The sequence below is a fragment of the Arachis hypogaea genome, chromosome 8 (assembly GCF_003086295.3).
Source record: "Arachis hypogaea cultivar Tifrunner chromosome 8, arahy.Tifrunner.gnm2.J5K5, whole genome shotgun sequence".
In the NCBI taxonomy this organism is placed as follows: Eukaryota; Viridiplantae; Streptophyta; class Magnoliopsida; order Fabales; family Fabaceae; genus Arachis; species Arachis hypogaea.
Window position 1 is genome coordinate 13278479 of NC_092043.1, and position 27806 is coordinate 13306284.

Below are 27806 nucleotides of genomic sequence, written 5' to 3' on the forward strand. Positions count from 1 at the left end.
GAAATAAAAATTATTATAAATAAAAATAAAAATAAAAATACAAACTTTAATTTTTTTTATTTTATAAAAGTATGATTGAAATTTAGAATAAATTCTATGAAATCGGTATAAGACCGGCTATGTTTTATTGTATTGAGTATTGGACGGTTAAAGGGGAGTATGAGCATAAGTTGGATGTGGCACAAATGAAGATGTTGAGATGGATGAGGATTGGATAAAATAAAGAACGAAGATATAAGGGAGAGAGTTGAAGTAGTATCTATTGTGAAAAAAATGGTTGAATCATGTCTCAGGTGGTTTGGATATGTGAGAAGAAGACTGATAGAATATCTAGAAGGGTGGATGAGATGGAAGATGGACAAAAGGCGAAAGGCAGAAAAAGATCTACATATAAATAGTCTCTCAGATATGATACATGATAAAATACAATAACGTCGTTTAATTTATATAGTTGACTCTACTTGGTAGAAGAAGACTTTGTTGTTGTTGTTGTAAGATTGAAATTTAATTTTTTATTTCTGACTATCTAGAGATGTAATTTGCGGTGTGAACAAACGCACCCTAAAAGTGACAAATTAATGTTCTCTCTCTCTCTCTCTTTCAATTTTCTATCTTTCTCTTGATGACAGATACAAATTTGACAGTTTGAGTATTGCAGTAAAACACCACAACCCCACCCCCTCACCCCCTTCCACATTTCTATTTCATCCTCCTGCTACCATTTTTCTTTCCTTCTTCACTTTTGTGTTTGCTAAGCTTCTTCAACCTCTTTCCCTTTTTCTTTCTTTCTTTTTCTTTCTTTCTGTAGCCTTAGCCTACATACACGTACGCCTTTCATTTGTGACCGTGTCTACTATTTCTACTTGCTGCTGATTCTTCCTTCAAGCTCAGAGGCTACCTACCTAACTAGCTGAACCTTTTTTAGTCTTATCTCTTTCTCTCTTCTTCTCTCTCTCTCTCTCTCTCTTCCCCGGTGCATGTGGCGGATCAACCGGTCACTGTTTCCATAATTCAGCTCCTAGAACCCAACACTTTCCACTGGGAAAATCTCACTTCTTTTTCTTGCATGTGAGTCATTTTATTTCTCTCTCTCTCTCTCTCTCTCTATATATATATATATATGTATATCTATATGTTCTTTTTTTTTATATTTTTTATTTTTGGTATATCCCTTTTGTTTATTTACAGAGGAAATTGATGACTACCCAGAAGAGAAAAAAGGGAAGGGGAGGAGGGGGGGATAGGATTTTTCAATCTGGAAAATTTTTAATTGCTCAGATTTGCTCTCTGGAACTAAAAACTTGATTTTTTTTGTCCCTCTTCTTTGCCTACAAGTGATTTTTTTTTTAAAGGAAAAAGTTTGGGATTGTTCTCTCTGCTTTGGGAAATGGCATGGACCTCTTTGGGGTTGTTGGCATTGTCCCACATGATCTCTACCTTCTCTGTTTCTGTTATCAATAAATAATGTTTCTTGAATTTCTAATCTCCCAACTTCAGTTTGGTGGTTCCCTTTTCTGTGAGATGAGCAATGTCTTGTAAAGCCGAAATTTTTCTTGCGAAAATTCAATTTCCCAAGTATAGTATAGTAGTATCTTGCTATTCTAGTGCCCATTGATTCTTCTCAGATGAATCTTTCCTTACCAGTTTTGAAATGAAGCATGTCTAGTTTCAATTTCAATTTTCAACTGTTCATTCTTATGCTTGTGGTAAGATTTTTAATGTGATTCATGGTTTTTGCTATGAGAAGTTGCATTTGTTAATCTTGCTTTCAGTATTCAGTTGCATATTTAGTTCTTGTACCTCAATCACAGACTTCAAAATACAGATTCTTCATCTTTGTTTTGTAGATTGGATGGAAGAAACTTCTGATTTTCGAAATTGGGATGAGTTGATTCCTGATGCATTAGGTGTAATCTTCACCAACCTCTCTCTGCAAGAGAGGGTGACTGTGATCCCAATTGTATGCAAATCATGGGCTAGAGCAGTAGCTGGACCTTACTGCTGGCAAGAGATAGACATCAAAGAATGGAGCAGCCGGTGCCAGCCGGAACAGCTCGACCGGATGCTCGAAATGCTAGTCGAAAGAAGCTGTGGATCGCTCCGAAAACTGTGTGTTTCTGGTCTCCAAAATGAGAGGATCTTCACTGTCATTGCTGAAAAGTAAGCATAGATTTAACAGTTTCAATTAAGGCTAGGCCATTGCTTAAGTTACTGCAATTATTATGTGGATATATGCTTTAGTGATTGTTAATATTATGATGCTAATTGCTTAAATCCTAAATGTAGGACTTCAATTTTACACATTCTCATTGCAATGTTTACTAGGCTGCCTGATGACATTAAAATTCAATTAATTAGTCCTTGTTGTGTCTCTCCTAGGCTACGTTGTTGGTTTTTGTTTCTGGTAATGAGGATGTTTTGTTTGTCCTCTGCTCATTTTGAATATTCTTCTCTTGTTATTAAAATTCCTTCTGATAACAATTTCTATGCACCGAGTGTTAGAAAATTTTACACTTTCAATCAATAGAAAGTTGTAATGATAATAGATACTTACATATCATAATCTGGCACTTTCTTGAACTTCTTTTGGTTGACATGGTAAAACTTTTTACATCAATCAGAGTAAAAAATTTAAACACATTGTTTTTTGTTATTATTCCTTGTTACTTATACAGTTGTTCTTTTATCATTATACAAGTGCCTGCTCCCTCCAGACTTTGCGACTGCCGCGAAGCAGTATGAGTGATTCCATTGTGGAGCAGATTGCTGGAAGGCTTTCCATGATTTCATTCTTGGATGTGAGCTACTGTCTCAAAATGGGTGCGCACGGGCTAGAGATGATCGGCAAGAACTGCAAACTACTAGAAGGATTGTGCAGGAACATGCACCCATTGGACACAGCTGGGAAGCCCTTAAAAGATGATGAGGCAAATGCAATTGCCTCCACAATGCCAAAGCTGAAGCATCTCGAAATGGCTTACCACCTAATCAGCACCTCGGGTGTTCTTCAAATCCTCTCAAACTGCCCTAAGCTCGAGTTCTTGGATCAGAGGGGGTGTTGGGGTGTCACACTTGATAACTTGTTCTTGAAGCAGAAATTTCCAAAGCTGCAGGTCTTGGGGCCACTTGTTCTCGACACCCACGATAGCGATGGATGGGAAGACTTCTCAGATATTTCGGATTCTTCCGAGTATTTGGCATGGGATTTTGTGGCCGGTGGCGAGGGCGAATACTATGTGGATGATGATAGTGATAGTTATGAAGGGATGTGGAATGATGAAGATGAAAGGTTGTTAGATGAGCTTCATTTCAGGTTTTATGAAGGGATAGAAGATGCTGGAATGTATTGGCCTCCATCTCCTTAAGCTAATCTTGTGTTGCATCAAATGTGAATGGCATGCTTTACTAGTTGTAACTTTTTTCATCTGTTCTTGACTCTCCTATATGATGTCCATTTCTATGGACAAATGAAGTTTGGTTTTTGCTTTCCCTGTATCATATAAGTTCATAACCGAGTAGCACCAGAAATCTTAACTAACTTGCATGCTTTGTGACAATATTTAATGGGTGTAAAAAACATTTTGCATCCTCAGATTTTGATAAGTATATAGAGTTAAAACAACTTAACAAAATATCTAGATTCACATACATTGAAATAAATTAAAGTGATATTTATATATTAAAAATAAAAGTAAAGTGACAATTAGGTCTTTGAAAATTTTGATTTTGGACTAATTAGTTCTTAAATATAAAAGGTACCAATTTAGTTTTTCAGGATAGCAGACAGTGTTTTTCTATTAATTTATTAATTAAATTTAACGGTGATGTTTATATGTACTGTCAATTGTCTATCTACTTGTTTTGATACGATTTGTGATAAATAGAGAACATCTAATAAAGAATATATGAAAACTCAAAAGATAATAAATAGTTCATTGCATAAAACGATATCGTTTTTTTACTTATAAGACAATAACGATACAACACCATTGTAAATAACGAAATACATGAACAATTCAGTTTCGTTTAGTACTATTCATTGACAGAAGAACATATATGTCTATCGTTTGCTATTTTATAGGATCTAATTGATATTTTTGTTTTTAAAGACTAATTAATCTAAGGTAATATCTTCTAATATCTAATTGTCACTTTACTCTGAAAATAAATAAGCCTTATCCAAATCATTTTCAAGCTGAATCACACACTTGGATGACTCTGGAGTCTTGAAAACTACATTAGAAACATTTTGTTAAGGAAATAGAAATGGCAAACTTGATCATGATTTTCATCTTGTGCGAGTATCCCTGCCCTACTTTATGAATTGGTTTGAAAATATCTATCTGGTATAATATATTTATGGCCTATATTATCGGTGTTGTTGGGAGGAAAGGGAAAGAAAGCACCAAAAATGGATGACGTAATTAAAAAAAAGTTGTCGGTTTAAGACGTGGCAATTGTTAACAGGGTCCATGACTATGAACTTCATTATAACATACAACCTGCTATCATTCTTTATCTAAATTGGCCCCGTGAATGATATTTTTTCTTTCTTTTTTGTTTTGCTTTGTGAGCCTTCTATTTTCCTGTTCCCACTACATCAAACATGGTTGGAAACAAGGACATCTTGTTTCCACCTATCACCTTCTCTCCTTTGCTCTTTGGAGAAAGTCAAGGCCATTTTTTTTTTGTGTGTATCTTTCAATAGCTATGTTAATTTCGAACGCAACTAGCTAAATTTCTGTGTTACATTAATGCTAGTACATATAATCTATTTGGTGGGTACAAGTAGAGTGTAAAAACTAAAAACAAAAACCATTAAGTTAATGAATTAAGAAACAAAATTTGATAATTAGGATTTAGGCACTTTCCGCCTTACTCATCCCGCTTAATAAAATATTTTAATGTACATATTCTGACAGATATAACATAACACGAAATATATAAATATATAAATTTTAAATTTTTATAAAATATAGAAAAATAATATATATATAAAATATAAAGTTAATATTTTATTAATATTAAAATATAAATTAATTTTAATATTTTTTAATTATATAACATATTTAAAATAATTTTATTTTAATAAATAATAATATAAACTATTTCTAAACTCATTGCAGGAAAATATATATATATATATATATATTAAGAAAAAGAGTAAATACGTTGATATGTGATGGTATTTATGTCTAAGTATATTTGGAAAAATATTTTTTTATTTTTTATTAAAATAGAGTTGGACACAAAAAATACATTTGTCGGACGAATGTCGAATGAGTATCATGTCTAAAATATGTTCAATATACTAACATATTAACTTAGCAAAATGTCCGTATTTTATAAATAAAAAGATACATTTCATGTGCAAAATAATATTATTATTAGATGAGTAATGATTGAAAATCTTAATTCATTTTTTAATTTTTTAATATTTAAATAAGAAAAAAATTTAAATAAATGTTATTTTTTAAAATACTAAAAATACAAAAAATTCAAAATTGTTTATTTAAAAATTAAGAAAAGAGAATACACTACAATAAAAATTATTTTTAGTAATAAATTTTTAGTAATAATAACATAATAACTACTATATATCTTATTTAATTTATATTTTTTCGACAATTATATATTTGTTATTATTATTATGTTATAATTACAGTTTTATATTTTTTACGATCATTAAAAAAGACGTTACAGTAATTATATAATTATTTCTAAAATCTTTTAGTAATTGATCTTGCCTGGGAAATAGATCGGCTTCAACTCCTCGAGGCCGGCCGAGCTATGTGCTACAAAGTTGAACGTCCGTCTCTTAGAATCCGAATTTCTTATGTTCGTTGTGGGTGTGAGAGCACGAGCAATACAAAGGGGGTAGAGTGCACCTGCAAAGGCACTCCGAAGCTTAAGTCAGTGTATATTCTAGCTTATTTAGAAAAACTTAGGTCTTTAGAAATAGTCTACTTCCCTTTTATATGTGATGAGTTCCTTGTCCGTTATATTCTCGGTATTAACGTTTGACTGAGTGATATCGTAACCGACCTTATTTTGTCGTTGGAACGTCGGTTATGATGGAAACGTTAATGTCGCCGAGTTATAGCTCATAATTTCGAATAGTAACAGAAAATGACGAGGTATATTATGTGTTGCTAATGGTTATGGGGCCGAGTTATAACGTACAGTAATGACGACCATTATTATGAGATAATGATGACCATATCACAGCCCCCAAGCTTAGCATGAGGAGAATTTTAATGAAGCAGGTTGAGCTTTTTTGGATGAGTTATAACTCGGCTTGCGTGGGTTAGTAGATGAGCCCCCAGATCAACTTACTTCATTAAAAGAGGGTTTTGTGTTTTATATTTTTGTACGTGGGGAGTCGTGTCCGTTAGTTTCTGATGAGAGAGAGAGAGAGTAATGGTTTTATTTAATTTTTGCTGGTTCCCAATGTTGGGTTCACTATTTGATGTGGCTTTGGGAGTGGGAGTTATCATTTGGAACGTTTTGTTCCTTTAATAGCTTTAATCCTTGGAGATATTTGTTGGTTGTTGTTGGCGTTTGGTTATATGCTTGCTTCTTTGAAGAATGAGTAAGAGAGGTATGATTCTGCTTCTTCATTTTTGATCCGTTTCTTCATCTTCCTCTCTGTTTCTTTTTGTTTCTGTTATTCTGATTATGTTTGGTGAACAGATGGGTTTTGAGAAAGAGAAAAAGGATAAGGTGGATTGGTCTTATGATTGGGTAGGGGAGGATGTGAAATCGCGGGTGTCACTGTTCTCTGATGAAGCGGCGGTGAGGGAGGTTGATGTGAATAAAATAGTGAGGGTGGGTTCTGGAGTTAAGGTAGAGTTGTTACCATGTAGTGTTGATGATAGAGTTTATCACCGGGAGTGGGGGTTTGGGTTCTTCTACATGCATAGTTGTGTGCTTGAAGAATTGCGGGTTAGGCTACCGTTTACGGAGTTTGAGTGTCAGATTCTGAAGCAGCTCAACTGCGCTCCATCACAGCTTCATCCTAATGGGTGGGCTTTTCTTCGATCTTTTGAGGTTTTGATGGAATTTCTTGAGGAGGTGCCGTCTGTTGATCTATTCTTTTCTTTATTTCAAGCTAAAGGGGTGTGGAAGGGGGTTGGGTGAATTTCAATAGTACTCCGGGTTTTGGGATTTTCAAACTTTACAAGTCTTCTTTTAAAGACTTTAAGGAGATGTATTTTAAAGTCAAGGGTTCAGAGAAGGATTTCCCATTTTTTATTGATGAAAATCTTGCTGAGAAGTTTCCCCTATTTTGGTGCTCGGAGCCTCAAAATATACTCGGCTCAGAGGTGATATCGCCGAAGAACGAGTGTCTGATAGAGTTTTTGGTGGAGAATGTTGATCGTAAAAATTTGATATCGATGTATGAGTTGCTGAAGTGGGAGGAGGATAAAGGTGCTGTTGTAGAGTATTTGGGTGAGTGTTTAGTGCTTGCGCTGATGTCTGTGTTATTTTCTTAAGAATCTAACATGAATTGTTTTTTGTAGGTGGGAAGTATCCTGGTGTCTCTACTGCATCTTTAAGGTCTCGTTTTAAGACTAAAGATTTGGACAAAGAGGTGTCTTCTTCTAATGCTGATAAAGGAGCTGGAACCGGGGAGGTTACTCAACCTTCCCGTGGTCGGACTAAGGTAATTGTAAAAAAGAGAAAATCGGATGTTGTAGAGCTTTCTGAGAATTCTGATGAGAAGGAACATGTAGTTCCTTTGGAAGAGATACAAGCTTTTATGGGTAACCATAAAAAACTTCATGAGATTTCCGAGCATAGTGAGGGCTTTTCTGTGTGGGGAAAAGAGTACCCATACATGGCTGTGGTTGATGAATACTACCAGTCTTCTGCTGATATTTCGCTTGCCAAGGAAGTTGGTGATATGGCTATTGGGCAGTATATGCAGGTAATTGCCGAATTTGTTTCTGTATTTATGTTCTAATTTTTGTAATATTGATGCTGTTTGTTCTGTCTTAGGTTGTCGGACTTCATCTTGCCAGTCTTGGACGGAGCCAAGAGTTGAAGTGTAAGAAGGCTTCTCTGGAGAAAAGTGAAATTTCTTCGTTAAAGGAAGAGCTGAGCAAGGAGAAAGCTGTTTCTTCTGGACTTCAGAATCGGCTTAGTGAGACAGAGAAATTATTAAAAGAGACAACGGAAAGTTATGTTAGAGATGTGGAAGATTTGAAGAAGAAGGAAAGTGATCTGGCGAACATGCAAACTCGGCTTATTGAGGTCAATGCTCAATTTAAGGATATGGAGAAGAAAAAGGCGGATGAGATATTGGATTCCTTTGTTGAAGGTTTTGAAAGGGCAACGTTGCAAGTAAAGTTTTTGGTACCAGATGCCGATCTCTCTGGTATGGATCCTGGAAAGATAGTGCAAGATGGTCAGCTGATCGAGGATGATGGTGACGCAGAAGATGAAGCGGATAATGCTTAATGTGTTTTGTTAGAAACTTTTTTGAATTTGTTTTGCATATGTAATAGTTAGTTCGTGTGTTTTGAACTTTTTTGAATTGACTTGTTTGAATTTTGAATGTGATGCTTTTTATAAAAGCTGTTTGTGATTGTTCGGAAAGTGTTCCGATTTTATTGGCGTTGTGGTTGATGATGTTATCTGATAATCGTAGTTTGTAGCTTAGACGAGTATTGGCACTTGTCTAAGCTGTATTGATAAAGTTATATTTGATTGATAAGATCATCCATATAGTTATTTGAATAAGATAATATTCGTCTCCTGTATACTCGGAGTCTTTTTGGACCTTTTAAATACAAAGGTGCAGGTAGGCTAGCCTCGTTAAAACCTCTCCAAGCAAAACCCTTTGGGATAAAATCTTGGTAGTAGGAAAAAGAGTACAAGCCTGTCCCTGTCTTTTAAGTATAAAATTTCTTTAGGGAAGACACATTCCATGTATTAGGCAAGAGTTTACCATCTAGTGATTCTAGCTTGTATGCTCCTTGGCCGAGTACTTTTGATACTCGGTATGGACCATCCCAGTTTGCTGCGAGCTTTCCATGTGAGGTTTGTTTCCGAGCAGTTTCTGTTTTATGAAGTACTAAGTCTCCTTGCATGAAGGATCTGCTTTTAACCGCTTTGTTGTATTAGCGAGCTATTGCTTGTTGTGCTGCTCGTTGCCGTAATGTTGCGATGTCTCTGACTTCTTCGATGGTATCGAGTTCGGCTCGCCGAGCTTCTTCTTGATTGCCGAGTTGTGTTCTAAATGAGCTTTGGGAGATTTTCACTGGTATCATAGCCTCGGAGCCATATACAAGTCTGAACGGTGTTTCCTTTGTTGATGTTTGTGGGGTGGTGTTATATCCCCAAAGGACTTCAGGTATAAGCTCGGCCCACAAACTTTTGGCATCATCTAGCTTCTTTTTAAGTGCGTGCAGGATGACCTTATTTGCTGCCTCAGCTAGTCCATTTGTTTGAGGGTGTTCGACAGAAGTGAAATGCTGTTTTATTTTGAGGTTCTGCAAAAAAGATTGAAATTTCTGATCGGCGAACTGGCGACCATTGTCAGTTATGATATGTTCAGGTATGCCGAAACGGCAAATAATGTTTTTTCAAACAAACGAAATCATTTGCTGGGATGTGATTTTTGCTAAAGGTTGGGCTTCTACCCATTTGGAGAAATAATCAATGCCGACAATAAGAAATTTTACCTGGCCCGGTGCCGTAGGGAACGGACCGAGTATATCTAAACCCCATTGGTTAAATGGCCAGCTGATGTCTGAATGATGTAATTGCTCTGCTGGTATGTGTATCAGTGGTGCGTGTCTTTGGCAGTTGTTGCATGACCGGATTTTTTGTTGGCTGTCGTGCTTTAAAGTAGGCCAGAAAAATCCAGCTCGGAGGACCTTTGATGCTAAGCTCCGAGCACCTGTGTGTGTGCCGCAGATTCCTTCATGTGTCTCAGCTAAGGCTATCTCAGCTTCCGAGTTGCTAAGGCATTTTAGTAGAGGCCAAGTATAACCTCGTCGATACAGTGTTCCATTGAATATGGTGAAGGAAGATGCTTGCCGTCGGAACTTTTTATTGTTCTCGACCCCTTCTGGTATATCACCTGTTTGTAGATAGTGTATAAAGTCGTCCCTCCAATCTTTTGTCTGTGTAACACTTAACACATTTGTCAGAGTAACAGTGGGTGATGTTATTGTAAACTGTTGCAGTGTAGATAACTCGGACTGTGTACTGCCGAGTTTAGATAAGATATCTGCCCTTTAATTTTGTTCACGTGGTATATGTTCTATTTCAAATTTGGCGAATTTTGTTGATAATTTTTTTACTAATAGCAGGTATTTAGAGAGTAGAGCATCTTTTACTTGAAAAAGGTCGTTTACCTGCTGTACCACTAACAAAGAATCACAATATACCTTGATCACCGAGATTTGGAGATCTAAACAAAGTCGGAGTCCGGCGAGCAGTGCTTCATACTCGGATTGGTTGTTGCTGGCTTTGAAAGCTAAGTGTATTGAGTGTTCCAATATGAATCCGTCCTCCGCCTCCAGATGGATTCCTGCTCCACAGCCCCCGTGATTTGAAGAGCCGTCAACATATAAAGTCCATTGTTTTGTATGATCTTCCTCTGATGGTACTGTGAGTTCGGCGATGAAATCTACCAGGAATTGGGACTTGATCGGTCCTCTGGATTGGTATCTGATATCGAACTCAGATAGTTTGACGGCCCATTTTATAAGTCTCCCTGCAATTTCTGGTTTGTGTAACACTTGTCTTAGTGGGTGATCGGTTCTGACGTGGATAATGTGGCTCTGGAAGTAAGGTCAGAGGCGTCGCGCCGAGAATATTAGTGCCAGTGCGAGCTTCTTAATCCTTGGATAATTGAGCTCGGCATGCTGGAGAGTTTTACTGACAAAATAAATTGGATGCTGAACTTTGTTTCTTTCTGTGACAAGGGCCGAACTTATCGCCCAATCAGTAACTGACAGATATAGAAATAATTCTTCCCCTTGTAGAGGTTTTTGTAAAATCGGCGATTGTGAGAGAGTTGTTTTTAATTTTGAAAAGGCTTTCTCACAATCGTCGTTCCATTCAAATCTGTTTTTCTTTTTAATTGTTTGGAAAAAAGGAATAGTAGATGCTAGGGAAGGAACAAATCTGGAAAGTGCGGCAAGTCGTCCTGTGAGGCGCTAAACTTCTTTGACTGTTTTAGGGCTGGCCATGTCCAGCACTGCTCGGCATTTTTCTGGATTTGCCTCTATTCCCCTGCATGTTAGCAAAAACCCCAAAAACTTACCCCCTTGAACGGCGAATGCACATTTCTCGGGGTTGAGGCGCATGTTGTATTGGCGGATCTGGCCGAATATTTCTGTTAGGTCACTGATGTGATCATGTCCGACTTGTGTTTTGGCGACCATATCATCGACGTAGACTTCGATGTTTCTGCCGATCTGTTTGGCGAACACTTTATCCATAAGGCGTTGGTAAGTTGCACCTGCGTTCTTTAATCCAAATAGCATAACTTTATAACAATAGTTACCGAAGTCAGTGATAAAGGCTATTTTATTTTGATCGGAGGGGTGCATGAGTATTTGATTATACCCTGAATACGCATCCATAAAACTTAAAGTAGCGTAGCCTGATGCATTATCTACTAAAGAGTCTATAGATGGTAGAGGGTAAGAATCCTTTGGGCATGCTTTGTTTAAATCAGTGAAGTCGACGCACATGCGCCACTTACCGTTTTGTTTTCTTACCATTACCACATTGGCTAACCAGGTAGTGAATCTGATCTCTTTGATAAATTCGGCGTTGATGAGTTTTTGTGTTTCTTCTAGTGACGCTCTCTTTTTCTCTTCACCGAGTTTTCGTTTCTTCTGCTGCACTGGTCGGACTGCCGGGTTTATTGCAAGTTTATGACTGATAATTTTTGGGTCGATGCCGGGCATGTCTGAAGGTGTCCATGCGAAAAGGTCGGCGTGTTCTTGCAGGAAGGTCGTTATGGCCTGTAACTTAGTTGTGTTGATTGATGTACCTACATATGTAAATTTGTTAGGGTCATTATTGAAATACACTTTTTGTAGGTCATCGGAGGGTTTCGGGCGCTCGAGAAAATCAGCTCTTGGGTCCAGGTCGGCCAGTGTGTGCTCCTTTTGTTTGAGGTCGACATTGTTGACTTGTTGCGTCGAGCGGTTTTGGAATTTCATACTGATGTTGTAACATTGTCGTGCCTCTTTATGGTCTCCATGGACTGTTACAACCTGATCGTCCTGCAGTGGAAACTTTACACAGAGATGAACGGTAGAGACAATGGCGTCGAACTTATTCAAAAAAGGTCGGCCAAGAATAAGGTTATATGGACTGAAACAATCAACTACTAAATATTGAATATCATTAGTTTTTGAAAGAGGATGCTCACCCAGTGTGGTTTGTAACCACACTGATCCGAGTATTGGAACTCGTTCTCCTGAGAAGCCGACCAAGTCTCCTCCTGTGGACTGTAGCATGTTGTCGCTGAGCTTCATCTTTTGAAATGTGGAGTAAAACAGAACATCGGCACTGCTCCCGGGGTCCAAGAGCACTTTTTTTACTAACAGATCCCCTAGTTGAATGGTGACTACCACAGGGTTGTCCAAATTTTGTATATTGGAGTTGAAGTCGGCATGTGTGAAAGTGACTTCTGGTTGTGGATTAGTGATTGCTACATCTTGCTGTGGTCCGTTTACCGAGCATATTGCTCTGAACGATCTTTTCCTTGCCGAATTTGAGTATCCTCCACCGGCGTATCCTCCTAAAATACAATTGATTATACCTCGTGGTCTTTCGTATTGGCTTGAAGATGCCTTCTCTTTTCCTCGATTTGATTCAGAGAGGTCGTTTGTTGTGGAACTAGGGCCGCGCTTTTGGATGTGACCACCAATGTATTTGTCGAGGTGTCCTTGTCTTGCTAGTCGTTCTAAAAGGTCCTTGGCGACCACACAATTATCAGTATTGTGGCCGTGTTTCTAGTGGAAAGCGCAGTACTTCGATTTGTCCACGTTCTTTGCATCTTGGTATGTACCGGCCTTTCTCGGTGGCTTGATTAGTTTGGAGTTCAGGATCTCTTTGATTATGTCTTCTCTCTTAGTGTTAAACTGCGTGTAAGAATCAAATCGAGGTGTTAGTTTAAAACTTTTCTTAGTGGTGGAGCTCTTATCTTCTTCGCGGAAGTGTGACTTGTCGGACTTCCGAGCTTGTCTGAGCTCCTCGATATCAATTTGTCCTTTTGCCTTCTCCCGAAATTCTGCTAGAGTCTTTGGTTTGGCTACTGCGATTGTCTCCTGGAACTTTCCGGGTCGGAGGCCACTTTTAATTGCGTGTAGATGGACCTCGGGATGGAGGTCTGGTATGCTGATCGCGACCTTGGTAAAGCGGGTCATGTAGTCCTTTAAGCTTTCGTTTGGCCCTTGCTTGATAGTGTTCAAGTAATCGGAATCGTGCAAGTATATTGCGGATCCGGCGAAATGCTCTTCAAATAACTTCGCCAACTGGTGAAACCGTGAAATGGAACCTGCAGGCAAAGCACACAACCAATCAAGTGCAGGGCCGTCTAAATAATTTGGAAAACAACGACATAAAACTGTATCTGATGCACCATTGACGATCATTATTGATCGGAACTTCTTTAGAAACTTCCTCGGGTCTCTGAGTCCATCGTAAGGGGTGAGGGTCAGCGGCAGAGTGAACCTCTTCGGCAGTTCGAAGTTCATCACTTCTTCTGTGAAGGGACCTACAAGGTCGTCGGACTCTTCTTTTTCATCTTCGGATTGCTGCTCTTCGCCTCGAGCGGTCTCCGAAACATGAGTGGGTTGGGACTGATGCTCCTCGTCTTCTGCCTGCTGGCGATGAGCATCGTTGTGCTCAATCCGAGCATGATTTAGTTCAGCAATTTGGGCAGCCATTATTTGGTTCTCGTCAGCCATTCGTTGATTGGTTTGTTGTAGCTCAGCCACCATTCATGAGTTCGGACAGTGAAGGAGGCGGCACGTCAGCCATGGATGCAGATAGAGGTAATGGGACCAAAAGAAAAAGTACGATTTCCTCGGCCCCACGGTGGGCGCCAATTGATCTTGCCTGGGAAATAGATCGGCTTCAACTCCTCAAGGCCGGCCGAGCTATGTGCTGCAAAGTTGAACGTCCGTCTCTTAAAATCCGAATTCCTTATGTTCGTTGTGGGTGTGAGAGCACGAGCAATACAAAGGGGGTGGAGTGCACCTGCAAAGGCACTCCGAAGCTTAAGTCAGTGTATATTCTAGTTTATTTAGAAAAACTTAGGTCTTTAGAAATAGTCTACTTCCCTTTTATATGTGATGAGTTCCTTGTCCATTATATTTTCGGTATTAACGTTTGACTGAGTGATATCGTAACCGACCTTATTTTGTCGTTGGAACGTCGGTTATGATGGAAACGTTAATGTCGCCGAGCCGAGTTATAGCTCATAATTCCGAATAATAACAGAAAATGACGAGGTATATTATGTGTTGCTAATGATTATGGGGCCGAGTTATAACGTACAGTAATGACGACTATTATTATGAGATAATGATGACCATATCAGTAATAAAATATAAAATAATTAATTTTTAATTTTTAATACATAACAGTTATTTTTATTGCCGTTGAAAATCAAATAAAATTAAAAGTAGTTTTTCTAATCGTGATAAATGACCAAGCACAAAGTTTTTTTTTTTTTTTGTGTTATACTTATAGATAAGTTCTGAAGCTGAACTCGGTATAACAGCTAACTTTTTTGAGTCCATACAAAGAACATCTTGATCTATATCTGAAATCTGAATCGTATTGGTATTGAATATTATAAATAAATGATTTGATACATACCTAACGTTTCCGATCTAATTCCAATCCTTATATCCCACTAGGGTATACATTGGATCATCGCTGTCTAAAATTACTCCATCATGCATCTTCTCTCCAAGTGATCAGGGACGGACATATGGGTTGAGTGGAGGTTTCGATACCCAATTTTTTTAAAAAAAATTAATAATAATAAGTTATTAAGTATGTTTTAATTTTTTAAAAAAATTTATTTAATATTTAGTCTAATATAAATAAAAATTTAGTTTAATATAAATATTAATGATTTTTAATATTTAAAAAGTAAGTAATAATATTAAAAAAATTTAAAAAGATATTATTATTAATATTTTTAATTAAAAAAATTTTTAAATTTCATAAAGTAAATTTTTTTTTGTGAATATCCTTTTAGATTCATTTGGTATTAATTCTCTCTGTTTTAACTATTATAATTGAGAGATCTTTTTCAGTTATGAATATTGTGAAAAATAAATCAAAAATAAAATGAAAGATGAATTTCTTACTAATTAGCTTTAATTATATTAAAAAAAACTACTGAAAAATTTGACATAAACTCTATTATCGATAAATTTTATGATATGAAGAATCAACCACTTTACTAATAAAAAGTACATATATATTTTTTATACTTTAAAATATATTCTCTATTAGTATATTTTTGTAATATATTTTATATTATATAATTTTTTAATATTATATATATTATTGATCCCATGATAATATTTATGGATGCGTCGTGGAAGTGACCCATATTTGGATCAAAGCTTAGCTCTTTCCTAGTCTTTTATTCAGGACTAGTTTGTAAACACCTAAATATTTTAAGAGCTAAAATAATGGTTTATTCTAATTTTGTGTGTGTTTTGATTTTAGTTTTATGCTTAATTTTTTTTGAAACAAAACGTTCAACATAATAAAATGGAATAGTTAAAAAATAAAAAATTATTAAATAATAAAATAAAAAATTAAACTGTAATCATATTCGATATTGTCATCAACAACTGAAATAGGAATATTTTACTATATAAATTAAAGTGGTACAGAAAGAAAAAATAAATTTTTTATAGTTATTTTTGATTATTTTATAATTATTTAAAGTGTGGGTCCTATCTTTTTTAATTTTTCTTTTATCTCGTAAAAAAATCTGTAAACTTACATCTTTACCGTATAATTCATCACTAAAGTATCATGAGTGTTTATTGATGCTATCATTCAGATATACAAATATTATAATAACACTCTAGAATGTAATAAGTACTAATAACATTCCTGTAGTAAAACTTTAGCTCCAAATTAAAGTATTTTTCACAAAAAAAAAAAATCGCTTATACTAATGTGAAAGATGAATTCCTTTTCAGATATGCACTAGGGACCTGCAGTGTCTGCTTCTTGGTTTGCCTTGTTTTGTTCCCTTCAAAATGGGGTTCCGATTCAGTGGAAAAAGATGACATTTTTTCACTGTCTTTGGTTAACTAAACACCATGTGTATCAGTCACCGTACTTTATTCTCTGGGTCCCAAACATATATATAACTCATTACATTATTGGAGTCATACATCAAATTCATTTCTATATGCTTTTGATTTTGCAATAAAGAACTAATCAAACAAAAAACAAATATTAAGTATTTAAATAGCAAATCTATCTCATGTACCAATATATATATTAAGAAAGGTATAAAGAACAAAAGTGGTCTGTGTATGAATATTTTGTAAAGAACATTCACGATTCATGCACTTATGATGATAGCTTGTCAAAGGAATATGTTTTCAGCAAAATTTAAGGAAAACGGTGTTTCCAGGAATGTCTCTCATGGATCATATACTTATTATTATTATTATTATTATTATTATTATTATTATTATTATTATTATTATTATTATGCTAGGTTTAAGTTCAACGTTGTACTGTAGTATAATAGTAAGTAGTCACATGATTACATGTGATGATGTTTTTGGATCTTGCAGGCTATCATGACTTCAATCCATCCTTTGAAACTTGTGTCCAACCATGCACATTGTTTTATGGAGTCGAGATAGAACCGAACTTCAGACAAATAAACCTATTAATTTGATGGCACGTGGTTAAGAAATTCCAAATTAATTAATTAGGATGACTAATGTAAATTATAGTAGTAGTAGTAGCCTTAGTAAGTACAGATGAATGGATCAATTATTCAACTCCACTAATTAAATTAATTAAATGAATTAGGCACACGCTGTGGTACTAGTGTTAGGAATTTGTCCCATGTTATTTTATGTACAAATTTCCGTTTTGTAGTTTCCATGATTGTGAATGAATACTAATAAGGTGTGAAGGTTTCGTCTTTGTCTAGATTGTCCAATAGCGAAGGCAAGGTTCTAGGACCACAAAAAGGGCACAGTCCTCACTTTTTAGTTTTTACACATATGGTGCCTATGTGCTTTCTCCATGATCCGATTTGCAGGAATATACAATTTTGCCACTCTATGTTTTTGTGTTTGTGTTTGTGTTTCAGCTGCTTCATATATAATTCTTCTTCATACTTCATGATTAAATAAGCTGTGGTCCCCAAACAGAACACACTACTTAACTCACTCACACACATGCATTGACATCAACATTTCTCCCCCCTTCTTTTCCCTGCTTTAACTTGATTGCAAATTTGCAATGATAGCCCATGTTATTTCAGTTTTAAAATCTTGTGCGAGTTAATGCTTAAATTCGTCGTTAAAGTTATATTAAAATTTTAGTTTAACCTTTAAAATTTTAATTTATTTAATTTAGTCTTTTAATTTAGTATTTATGACTTTCGTGTTAGTCTCTAATAGAAATGACAATACTATTAGGACTTGCGAATATTTATCATGCTTCAATCCGCAGAACGGAATCTTGGAAAGGGTCAGATGTAGGTAATACTCGTCCTGATCCGCTCTCGATATATATAATATATGTAATATATGTAAAATAATTAGTAAAATGATTAATAATATTGTATCATCGTAAAGCTTTTACTTTAATTTATGTTATGTATATGGTGATGGGTATACAAATTTTAAAATTTAATTTTATTTGTTAAATTTTAATAATGCATGATAGAGACGAGTATGGATGAGACGGATACCTGCAGAGGCTAATTAGGATTAGATTTTTACTATTCGCAGGTAAGAGTAAGGGTGAATTCTATGCGAGTTATTGTAAGACAGAACGGGATCAGATAGTTACGGCAAAAATCTGTTCCATTGCCACCACTGGTCTCTTATCCTATTTTCATCATAAAACTGTTAACTGCGGGTTAAAATAGACTGCGGCTACACTCAATTTGTTCTTTAAGAAGCCTTTAAAACCTTTAAGTAAGATTAGTAGTAGGACTTTAAATATTTCATATGAAATAAATTGAGGTAAAAAAGTTTAAGATAACCGATAGGAAGTCTAGCGCAATAGCTGCTAGTCCATTTCAATAAGTTAATGGTTCAGTGATAAAAATAAGGCTACAAACTAAATGAGTCATGAATGTTAAGTTAGGAGACTATTTGAATAAATTGAATGTTCAGAAACTAAAAATTTAAATTTAACATCTATAAAAATTCAAATACAAAAATTAAAACATGAGGTTTTAAAATTTTGGAGAGATGAGTCATACCAAAATTTATGAGTGAAGAAAAATCGATAAAAAGCATGATATTTTTCTTTACAAGTATATATTTTACAATAATTCTATATGAACAATTTCATAGTTTGCACAACTAAGGGTGATCATTTTTTTATAATTGTAAGAAGTGTTCAAGAAGTGGGGTTTATAGTGCAAATTTAAAAAATATGGGATTGAGAAAAAAATAAAAAAAATTGAAAATGAAATGCAAGGAAAAACTTGAAATACCTTTGTTACTAATTTTGTTTTGTTTGTGACTCTCCTTCCCCACAAAAAATGAAAAAAAATTACAATTCTAACGTTTTCATATAAAAGTTCGTCCTCTCTCTTACCCACCTAAAATCATTTCCTTCTCATGGCACAAATATGCTCCTCCAAAATAAAGTCGATCCATCCTCCATCAAGCAAATTAGTGGATAGCGGCAAAAAACTATCTTCAGTTTTCATGATATTTTCTTTTTTCTTATAAGAGTTTTGTCTTTAATTTATTTTTTAGTTGAGAAGCCTTGTCCTTGAAGTGTCTTTTTTTTAAATGCTAAAATAAATAGGTCATGATTTGAATGGTACTTCAATCATTTGTGTTGACTTGAAGGTTTTATTTTCTCATAAATGGTGAGGATAGCACCAAATAAATGTTAGATAAATTGCTTTTTTTTTTTTACATAATAAATTGCTTTTTTTATTTTTATAAACTAAAGGGTTGGATTTTGGGCTTTGTTCATCATGGTAAAAAAAAAAAAAACTAACTAGTTCTTTTGGAGGAGAGTCAAAAAGTGAAATTCTATCTCTTTCTGCTTCGCTAATTAATCAGCATAATAATTGGCTTTTTCTATAAATGCATTTTGTAACGACCCAACTCTTAACACATTATGATCGTACTAAAAATAAGGTGTTACTGATCTGTTTTTCTTTATTATCTATTTAATATTAAACCTTTATATCGATGTCGCATTTTAGTTTTAAGAAAATTCCAATTTTTTTTTGCTTTTATTCTTTAAAATCATATATAAAAGATTCTCTAGGTAATAATAATCGCATAAATACTAACAGTAATAAATATTACACTAGTGAAATCAAATGAAACTCAAATACAATACCTACTCCTCTGTATAAAATAAAATCTTAAGCAACAAGAGCGAGGGGACTCTATGAAGATAATTAGGTTCATGAAATGGAATTCACTATCTGCCCGCATCTTCACACTAATTTTTCAAGCCTGTGACATTGAAAAGGGTGAAAATTTTGGGTGAAAACTAACCACTCATTCTTAGCAGAGAATGAGAATGTCGTAAAAGTAAAAAATAAAATACAAATAATCAACTTATAATTCAAGAATGATTATCCTAATGAAATCCTTAAAATTTCTCGAGTCCTAATTTAAACAATTTAGTTATTTATTTTCCTTCAAATTACATTATTTGATCAATTTTCAGTTACATTAATCAATCCACAATTATATCAGTCCTTAATCATCCCAGTTAATAGTCACATTTATAAACTAACAAACACAGGCCAGGTACATAATACAAACGTACAAATAATTCACGCAAGTCAAATAGCAGAAAATTTCACAGATAGCCTAACAGAGCAATAGAAAGTACACTCAAGCAATTCATACAAATGCATACAATGAAGGTCTATTCCTATACAGGCCATGAGCTCATATGTCGGTTCGTTGCCCATTACCTGACAGTGGTTCTGAGATAGGCGTTACGAATTACCGTCCCTACCTCAGCCAACATCCCTTCCATGAGCGTTACATATCACTGTCCTCATGGAGAACTTTCCTTCTGGTCTCAAGTGAGCGTTATATATGGCCATCCCCACTAAGTCTTATCCTTCGAGTCTCAAGTGAGCGTCCTCATTGAGCCTCATGCACAATATCTCAAGTGAGCGTTATATTTTGCCTTTCTCACGAGATTATGCTCAAAATCAAATTCTTTAATTCAAATCATTCAATCTTTTTCAGTCTTTTCCTCAATCTTTATTCCTCACACCTTAATCCTTAATTCCTTAAACCTTTAAACTTTATTTCTTAATTCTTTAAGCCTTAATCCTTAAATCTTAAACCTTAATCTTCAAATATTTCTTGACCTTATCTTTACCCTTTTATTTATATATATATATATATATAAACTTTTAACAATATCATATTAATAATGTAAATGTTTAAATTAAGAAGATATAGAGTGGATAAAAGTACTGTTAATAGGATAATAAAATCTAATAAACCAATATTGAACTAAATATTAATACTCACTTGATAATGAAGTAATATGAATTTATATTATAATTCAAAAGCTTGAACAAAATACAAAAGGTGAAACTTTTGAATACAAAGATTGCAACGAAATCTTTAAAAGTGTTTTAGAGTATGAGAGAATGTGTGTGAAAATTGCGGATGATCTATAACCCCTTTCTCCCTTTTCTTTTATAGTGGGCTATGCACTTTATTCTTTTACAATTTAACTTCTGGTTTTGTTAATCTGTTTACTCTTTCTATGTGCTGATTCAGAGGCTCTGTCTTTGAGTTAATGTCTTTTGTTTTAGTTTTTTGAAAACTGGTAGCTGCTTTTGTCTTTTCTACTGTGATTTTGTTAGAATTTTGCTGAGGACTTTTGTTCTTTTCTGCATATGATGCTTTTGTTGTTCTCTGAGATTGTCTTGACACCTTTTTTTATTTTTTTAGTATTCTTCAAATGGATCTTGGGTATCTAGTATGTACAGTCCTGGACTGGACTGAACTTCTTCATCTTTATCTGTTGGTTCTGCTTTTATTGCTTTTAGATAATTATGGATCTCTTCTTCTGAGGTGGCCGCTGCAAGGGTCGCCATCATTTATTTTTTATGGGTTAGAAAGCGGGTTTCTTTTTCGAATGATATTTTTTCGAACCCTGAACTGTGACTTGGGGGTTCTGCTCTTTTTTGGGATATAGTCATCCACTTATCAATTGCTCCTTTACTAATTAAGTTCAGATCAAATTTATTCCACCATTTCACGTTTATGTTTCTAATTAAATATTTCATGCTTGGAGTGTCTTCATATCCTACGGAATCATATTCCCAAGTCATTATCCAGCATATTCCCATAGTGGGAATGAAGAAAATTAGCTTATATCCATCCAAAAATGATGTTTTGCTTTTGAAATATTCATAAGCCATGTTGGCTTCTTTTGAAAAAATTGCTTTTATTGGTCCAAACTCTTGAAACCATATTTGGAACCATTTGGAAAACTGTAGAGAAATCCTTTTGTGGAACCATATGAACCAAGAGTGGGGATTTAGAGAAAGATACAGGGCGTTCCACCAGACATCTATGTAATCATAATAGGAGTAGTGTTGTGGTTCAAATTTCTAGTAAAATTTTTATAATAAAAGGGAGGTTTTTCCCATTCTGATAAAGTTATTACTTTCATAATCTTAATTTTTGAGAATATTGTATCTTTTGTGGTCGGGTCTTTATTATGAGTTAATTCAATGGATCCAGTGTTTACTAAGATAAATTCATAAAAGGTTCGGATTTTTTGGATATTTGTTGGAGGGTAATGATAAGTATTTGGAAAAACTATTTTATAAAGGGTTCTTCTATCCATCTTAAACCACTATTTCTCTAAAGCCATTATTTTTAGAGGTATGGGTTTTCATGGTAAGAATGTTCTTTAGATAATGATTTAGTTTTGAACAAATCTGATGGCTGCAATAATGTATATCTGTTAACTGTAAGAACCTCATATAAGCTCTTAGTTGATGCTGATGATTTTCACTTTTAGCAACCTATGACATTGTCAAGGGTTTAATATATAATTGTTTAGCTTGTATTGAAGTTGGTGGTTGGTCAAGAGGTTAACCATAATCTTCACTGCTTGCTTGTTTCTTGCTCAATTTTACCTTGCAAAAATTCTCTCGTTATTAAATCAGGTAATACATTTGATTCTCTTTTAATATGCTCAATAGTAAAATCAAAGTATGATAATATAGCTTGCCATCTAACAAATATTTGTTTAGAAACTAGATTTTTAACATCATTCTTTAATACACTAGGAGCTGCTTTGCAATCAGTTCTGATCAAGAAGGTTTTATTGAACAAATCTTCTTGAAAATGTGAAACACATAGGACAATGGCTAATATTTCTTTTTTAATGGTAGCATAATTTTTCTGGGTTGAATTTCATACACCCGAATGATATTTAACTATTTGTTCTTTTGAAAAGTTTGGAAGAACTTGTTTAAGTATTCCTTCATACCCTAATTTTGAAGCATCTGTTTCTACGATTAGACTTGTGTTAGGGTCTGGTATATTCAAACAAGAAATTTCTTTTACTAAAGATTTAATCTTTTGAACTATTTTAGACATGTCTTCTATTCAAGGAGGAGGCTGTTTTCTTAGTCTTTTATATAAAGGTTCACATAAAGTTCTTATTCCTGGTAGAAATTTGGCTACATAATTAAGACATCCTAGGAATCTTTGTAATTGTTTCTTGTCGATAATTTTATTTCGAAACTTTTCTACAAATTCAACAGATCTTTTAATTAGAGTAATTGTTTCTTGAAAAGTTTCATATCCTAGAAACCTTACTTTTGTTATAAATATTTTCATTTTCTTTTCAGATAAGACAAGACCATTTTCTTTTATAATATTAAAATTTTTTTCTAAGTGTTGAATATGTTAGTTTATTCCTTTAGAGTATACAAGTACATCGTCTAAATAGACTATGGTAAAATCTACATATGAATAAAAAATATTATTCATAATTTCTTGAAATTTACTTGGTGCATTTTTTAATCCTTGGAGCATTACATTCCATTCATAATATCCAAAAGGATAATATAAAAACTATTTTATATTTGTCTTCTTCTTTTACTGACATTTGATAGTATCCGGATTTTAAATCAAATTTAAAAAATACAGTAACTTTACTTAGTCTTTTAATTAAGTTGTTTTTGTTTGGTAAGGGATATCTTATCCATTTTAAGGCTTTATTTAAGGGCTTGTAATTAATTACTAACCTTGGAGCTCATCTTTCGATTTCTGAAGTTTTCATTACATAAAATTCTGTGCAACTCCAAGGAGATTTTGATGGTCTGATTAGTCTTTTGTCTAAGTATTCTTGAATTTCTTTTTTACAATATGTCAATAATTCTTTATTTATTTGTATCGGTTTGGCTTTAGTGGGGATTGGAGTAAAATTAGGGTTAGGATTAAAAGGAATAATGGTAAAATAGGTATTTTGGTACAATTAGAAAATAGAGTAGTAACTGAAAATCAAATATAATTCAATATAATTATTTTTAAAAATATTTTTTTTTTATCAACTTACAAATTATTCTCAAATAAATACTCTAATTTTAAAATTAGAGATAATCAAATTAATTTTTTTATTCATAAGATAAAATTCAAAATATCAATATTCAAATTAAACTATATAAAATTTTCACTATTTTTTAATTGCTAAAGTTTTAAATTTTAAATAAAAAAACTCAATTATTATAAAAATTATATTTTAACTAATTTAAACTTAAAGTCCCATAACTTCGATTTAATTTTATTCGGTAAAATAATTTTCTAAAATTAAATCATAATTAAGTTTAATAATTCACACATAACTCATTATTTAATTTTCCAAAATTCGGAATGTAACACATTTGAATTTCAGTTCCCATAATTTTTATTTCATTTGAAGTATGTTTTTGATGACTGTGTTGTATATTTGCTCTTTTTCTCGCTCTTTGGTGATGCTGTTGAAAACTATTCTGGAGTCCATTTTCACCACCAATCTTTGCATCCTTAACTCTCATGACATCTGTAATCCATGGAACACTCTTCATAGCTTAGCCTGTTGAACCATACAGTATTGTAAATTCGCCATGAATCCTGTAACCTTCTTCCCCTGATAAATTCTCATAATCCCTCCACAACCTGCCTTCTTTTCTATGGAATTCATTGCTTCGTCAGTATTTAATTTTATCTATCTTCTTAAAGGGAGTTTCCATTTCACCTTTATTTGGATTTGGAATTTTTTAGGTTTTAATAGAATTTTTTTTGCAAAGGTCTCTTTACTATTTTTTAGATATTTCTTTCTGATAACAATTTCATTAAGTGGTCTATTGTATTATGAATTGAAAATTTCTATACATCTTCACTTCCGAATCTACCAGTAGGTGCTTAGGAATTCTTTTGATCAATCAAATGAACTTGACTTTTCTCAGGTTTTGTGCATATTATCTCTTGTACAATCATCAAAATTAGTCCTAAAAATTTGTGTAAAAGCTCAAGAATTTAGAATCCTCATCCACACCCTTATAGCTTTAGAGCAATCTCTCATGGCATGAAGAGTTGTTTCCTCCTAGTTCTGGCAGAACTAGCACATAGCAAATGCTTCCAAAACTCTCGCCCTTCTACTATTGGTGAAAAGTCTATTGTTAAACAGTTGTCATTTAAATACTGTCCTTTCCAATTCCAAAGTCTCTTCCATATGTCATTTTTGCTCCATTCTCAATACATTGTTAGAGAAGCATCTAGAAGTCTTTGCTACATTAACTTTTAGCCTCAAAAATAACAAAATCTATCCATTATGTCACAAACAGTCTTTATTTGATCTAAATTAGCCTTTGTAAATATTAGAAGATCATCTGCAAATAACATATGCGTGCGAGATAAATAGACCTTGTCTTCCTACCTTCATAGGTCGCCAAATATCCTGTTCCACATCTATCTCAATTAGCTGCAAGCTTGCAACAATTTATCCATGGCTATCATGAATAAGTAAAGGGAGATTGGTCCCCTTATCTCTAGCCACGAGAAGGTCTAAAATCTTCTATTTTTCTGTCATTTCATAGCAAATTGTAGGTCACTATTAATATACATTCCATTATTAGATTGACAATCTGGCTTGGAAGCCCAAAATCCTTTAAACACAATCTTAAAAAATATTAATTTAACTGGTCATATACTTTTTTGAAGTCAAACTTAATAGCAATATAACCTCTTCTCCGTTTATTTTTCTTCATAAGGTTCACTATCTCCTTAGCTATTATTATATTGTCTTGAATTCTTTTTTTTTGGAATGAAGCTCGACTGATTTGGTGAAATTCTGTCATTTAATAGGGGTTTCAGTTTCTCAACCACTATCTTCGTGATACATTTATAGTCAACATTACATAGAGTAATAGGCCAAAATTGAGAAATAAATTATGGAGCTATGACTTTAGGTTCTGTTTGGTTTGTGTATGTATCAAGACATAGACATTGAGACATAGAAACTTGGGACAATGACATGAAATATTTGTATTTATATATGCTGTTTGGATATGATAGACATGATATTAGTATAATGTCTAATATTATATTTGATTATAAAGAACAAGACACTACATAATTAAAAATGATCATTTTATCCTCTTAATTTAAATTAAAAATTAAATAATTAAAAAAAGCAATTCAATTTCTCACTTCCCCTAAATTGGTTCGAGGGTCCCCCGACCCCAAAGAGTACATTTGCAGGGATAAGGAAATAACAATCATAGTTGTTATTAGTATAGTTTAACAAATACACAATTGTTTGTTGGGTCCTTCCCTTGTAATGAACTTATATGAATTAAAAATTCAATGAAAAGTGATTTTTTTGATATTTTTTTGGTTTGTTGTTTCTTTCCTTAGCTAATAGTATGTGGAGTATATTTTGTTTTCTTTTCATAAATACGTCAAGTAATAGCATCTCTAAGTATCTTTGAATTAGATGTTGATATCCTTCCCAACCACTAAGGATATAGACGAAATTCATGTTCCGATTGCAAACTCCTAAGACATTGGTAAATATTCTAGATTTCCTTGTCCGATATCTAGATTTATCACTCTTCGGGATTGTGACATCTATGTAAGTTGCATCTAATGCTACTAGACAACCCTATCAAATGTAAAAAAAAAAAATTATTACACACAGAGTAAACTTGACCAATAAAAATTTAAGCTACATACACGACTTACCTTGAACTATTTTTATCTGGGATCTACACAATGTTCCGGTACAAGGTCTGTCTTTGCAAATAAGATACTTTGGACATACAAAATCGAACACAATACCTTGTGAAAATACCTACTAATAGTTTTACCAGACCTATAGAACCTAACTTGTACGCTGCGATTTTTGGTATGGTGAGCTAATATGATTAAGAAAGTAGCTACTTGCTCGCCGATGCCAATATGACCATCTTCGTCTAATCCACCTTGAACTTGTAGCAATTCACATAAATTTTGCAAATGCGTTCAAACTCATTCTTAACTCACATATGCAATTTCTATCTCCACCCTCCCCAATGATATTATCTAATGTATCTCGCCTTAATGGCAATGTATTCACTCTTCGACCAATCGAAGAATGATCCCGCCTTCTATTCCTAATATACATATATAAAGTAACTAAAAAAGCAACATTAACATGTCAAATTGCATTCTCATAATCCAGTAATATCTAATACATAACTTAATTTGTTCAGAACGATCCATCATCACTTTCTAAGAAACAATAATAAGTAAATGCATAAATGAAGAACTCTAATAGTTTATACGAATAGGAAAAACACTCAATTAAATTAAAAATAGAAAAAACACTCATTACATAAGCATATACTTACATAATCAAAGTTAAAGCATACTAATAGATTTCAAAGCTAAGTAATCAACCAACTGTCTTAGATGCCATGAACAAAATAAGAAAGACAAAATTAAAATCTAATTAAATACATATGTGAGCTGAAACATAATTAAAAGTTTTAATATGTAATTTTATTAAGTAAAATAAGAAAAATAATGATTTGAAATAGGTGATTGATAACTTTCTAAAACAAAATTGACTCTGACTACTATCACAATGAAATAAGATCCAGACTTATAAATTAGAGTAAAGTATCGTTTTTGTCCCCAACGTTTGGGGTAAGTCCTATTTGTCTCCCTAACGTTTAAATCGTCCTATTTTTATCCCTAAGTTTATAAAAGTGATTCAATGTTATCCTACTATCAATTATATAAACAAATCAAATTATATTTTTCAATTATTCTCACTTGGATGTATTCATTTTTAATTAGGTCTCACTTGAATGTGTTTGATTTTAATGTTATACCCACTATTTGTGTTTAGATTCAATTATGTCCCTAGAAAAGTGAATTATGTAAATGTTGTAGGAATTAGTTTCAACTTTTGATGAGCTATTTTTCGGAGTGGATCATCAATTCTATCCCAAACACTTGTATTCTAACTTCAAGAACAGATTTTTAAAACTCAAACTAAAGTGTTCATGATGTGTAATTGACAGCAGGATAACA

At 33.7% G+C, this 27806-nt stretch overlaps 2 protein-coding genes across 3 annotated transcripts; one reads left to right on the forward strand and one right to left on the reverse strand.

Moving 5' to 3' along the window:
- The first annotated feature begins 473 nt into the window (after nt 1-473).
- LOC112706190 (F-box protein FBW2) lies at nt 474-3495 on the forward strand. Of its 2 annotated transcripts, XM_072200726.1 has the most exons (4): nt 544-1068; nt 1189-1706; nt 1848-2160; nt 2699-3495. In XM_072200726.1, exons 3-4 carry the CDS (start codon nt 1853-1855, stop codon nt 3363-3365), a joined length of 975 nt encoding a protein of 324 aa, XP_072056827.1. In that variant the 5' UTR covers nt 544-1068; nt 1189-1706; nt 1848-1852; the 3' UTR covers nt 3366-3495. The 2 variants fall into 2 exon arrangements, with proteins under 2 accessions (XP_025613144.1, XP_072056827.1); XM_025757359.3 differs by lacking the exon at nt 1189-1706 and having other exon boundaries at nt 474-1068.
- A 5630-nt stretch (nt 3496-9125) lies between these two features.
- Nucleotides 9126-13946, reverse strand: LOC140174662 (uncharacterized). The gene is made up of 6 exons (XM_072200150.1): nt 13046-13946; nt 11742-12940; nt 11282-11486; nt 10401-10738; nt 9690-10133; nt 9126-9479 (listed from the first exon to the last, which is right to left on the reverse strand). Exons 1-6 carry the CDS (start codon nt 13944-13946, stop codon nt 9126-9128), a joined length of 3441 nt encoding a protein of 1146 aa, XP_072056251.1.
- Between the last annotated feature and the right edge of the window lie 13860 nt (nt 13947-27806).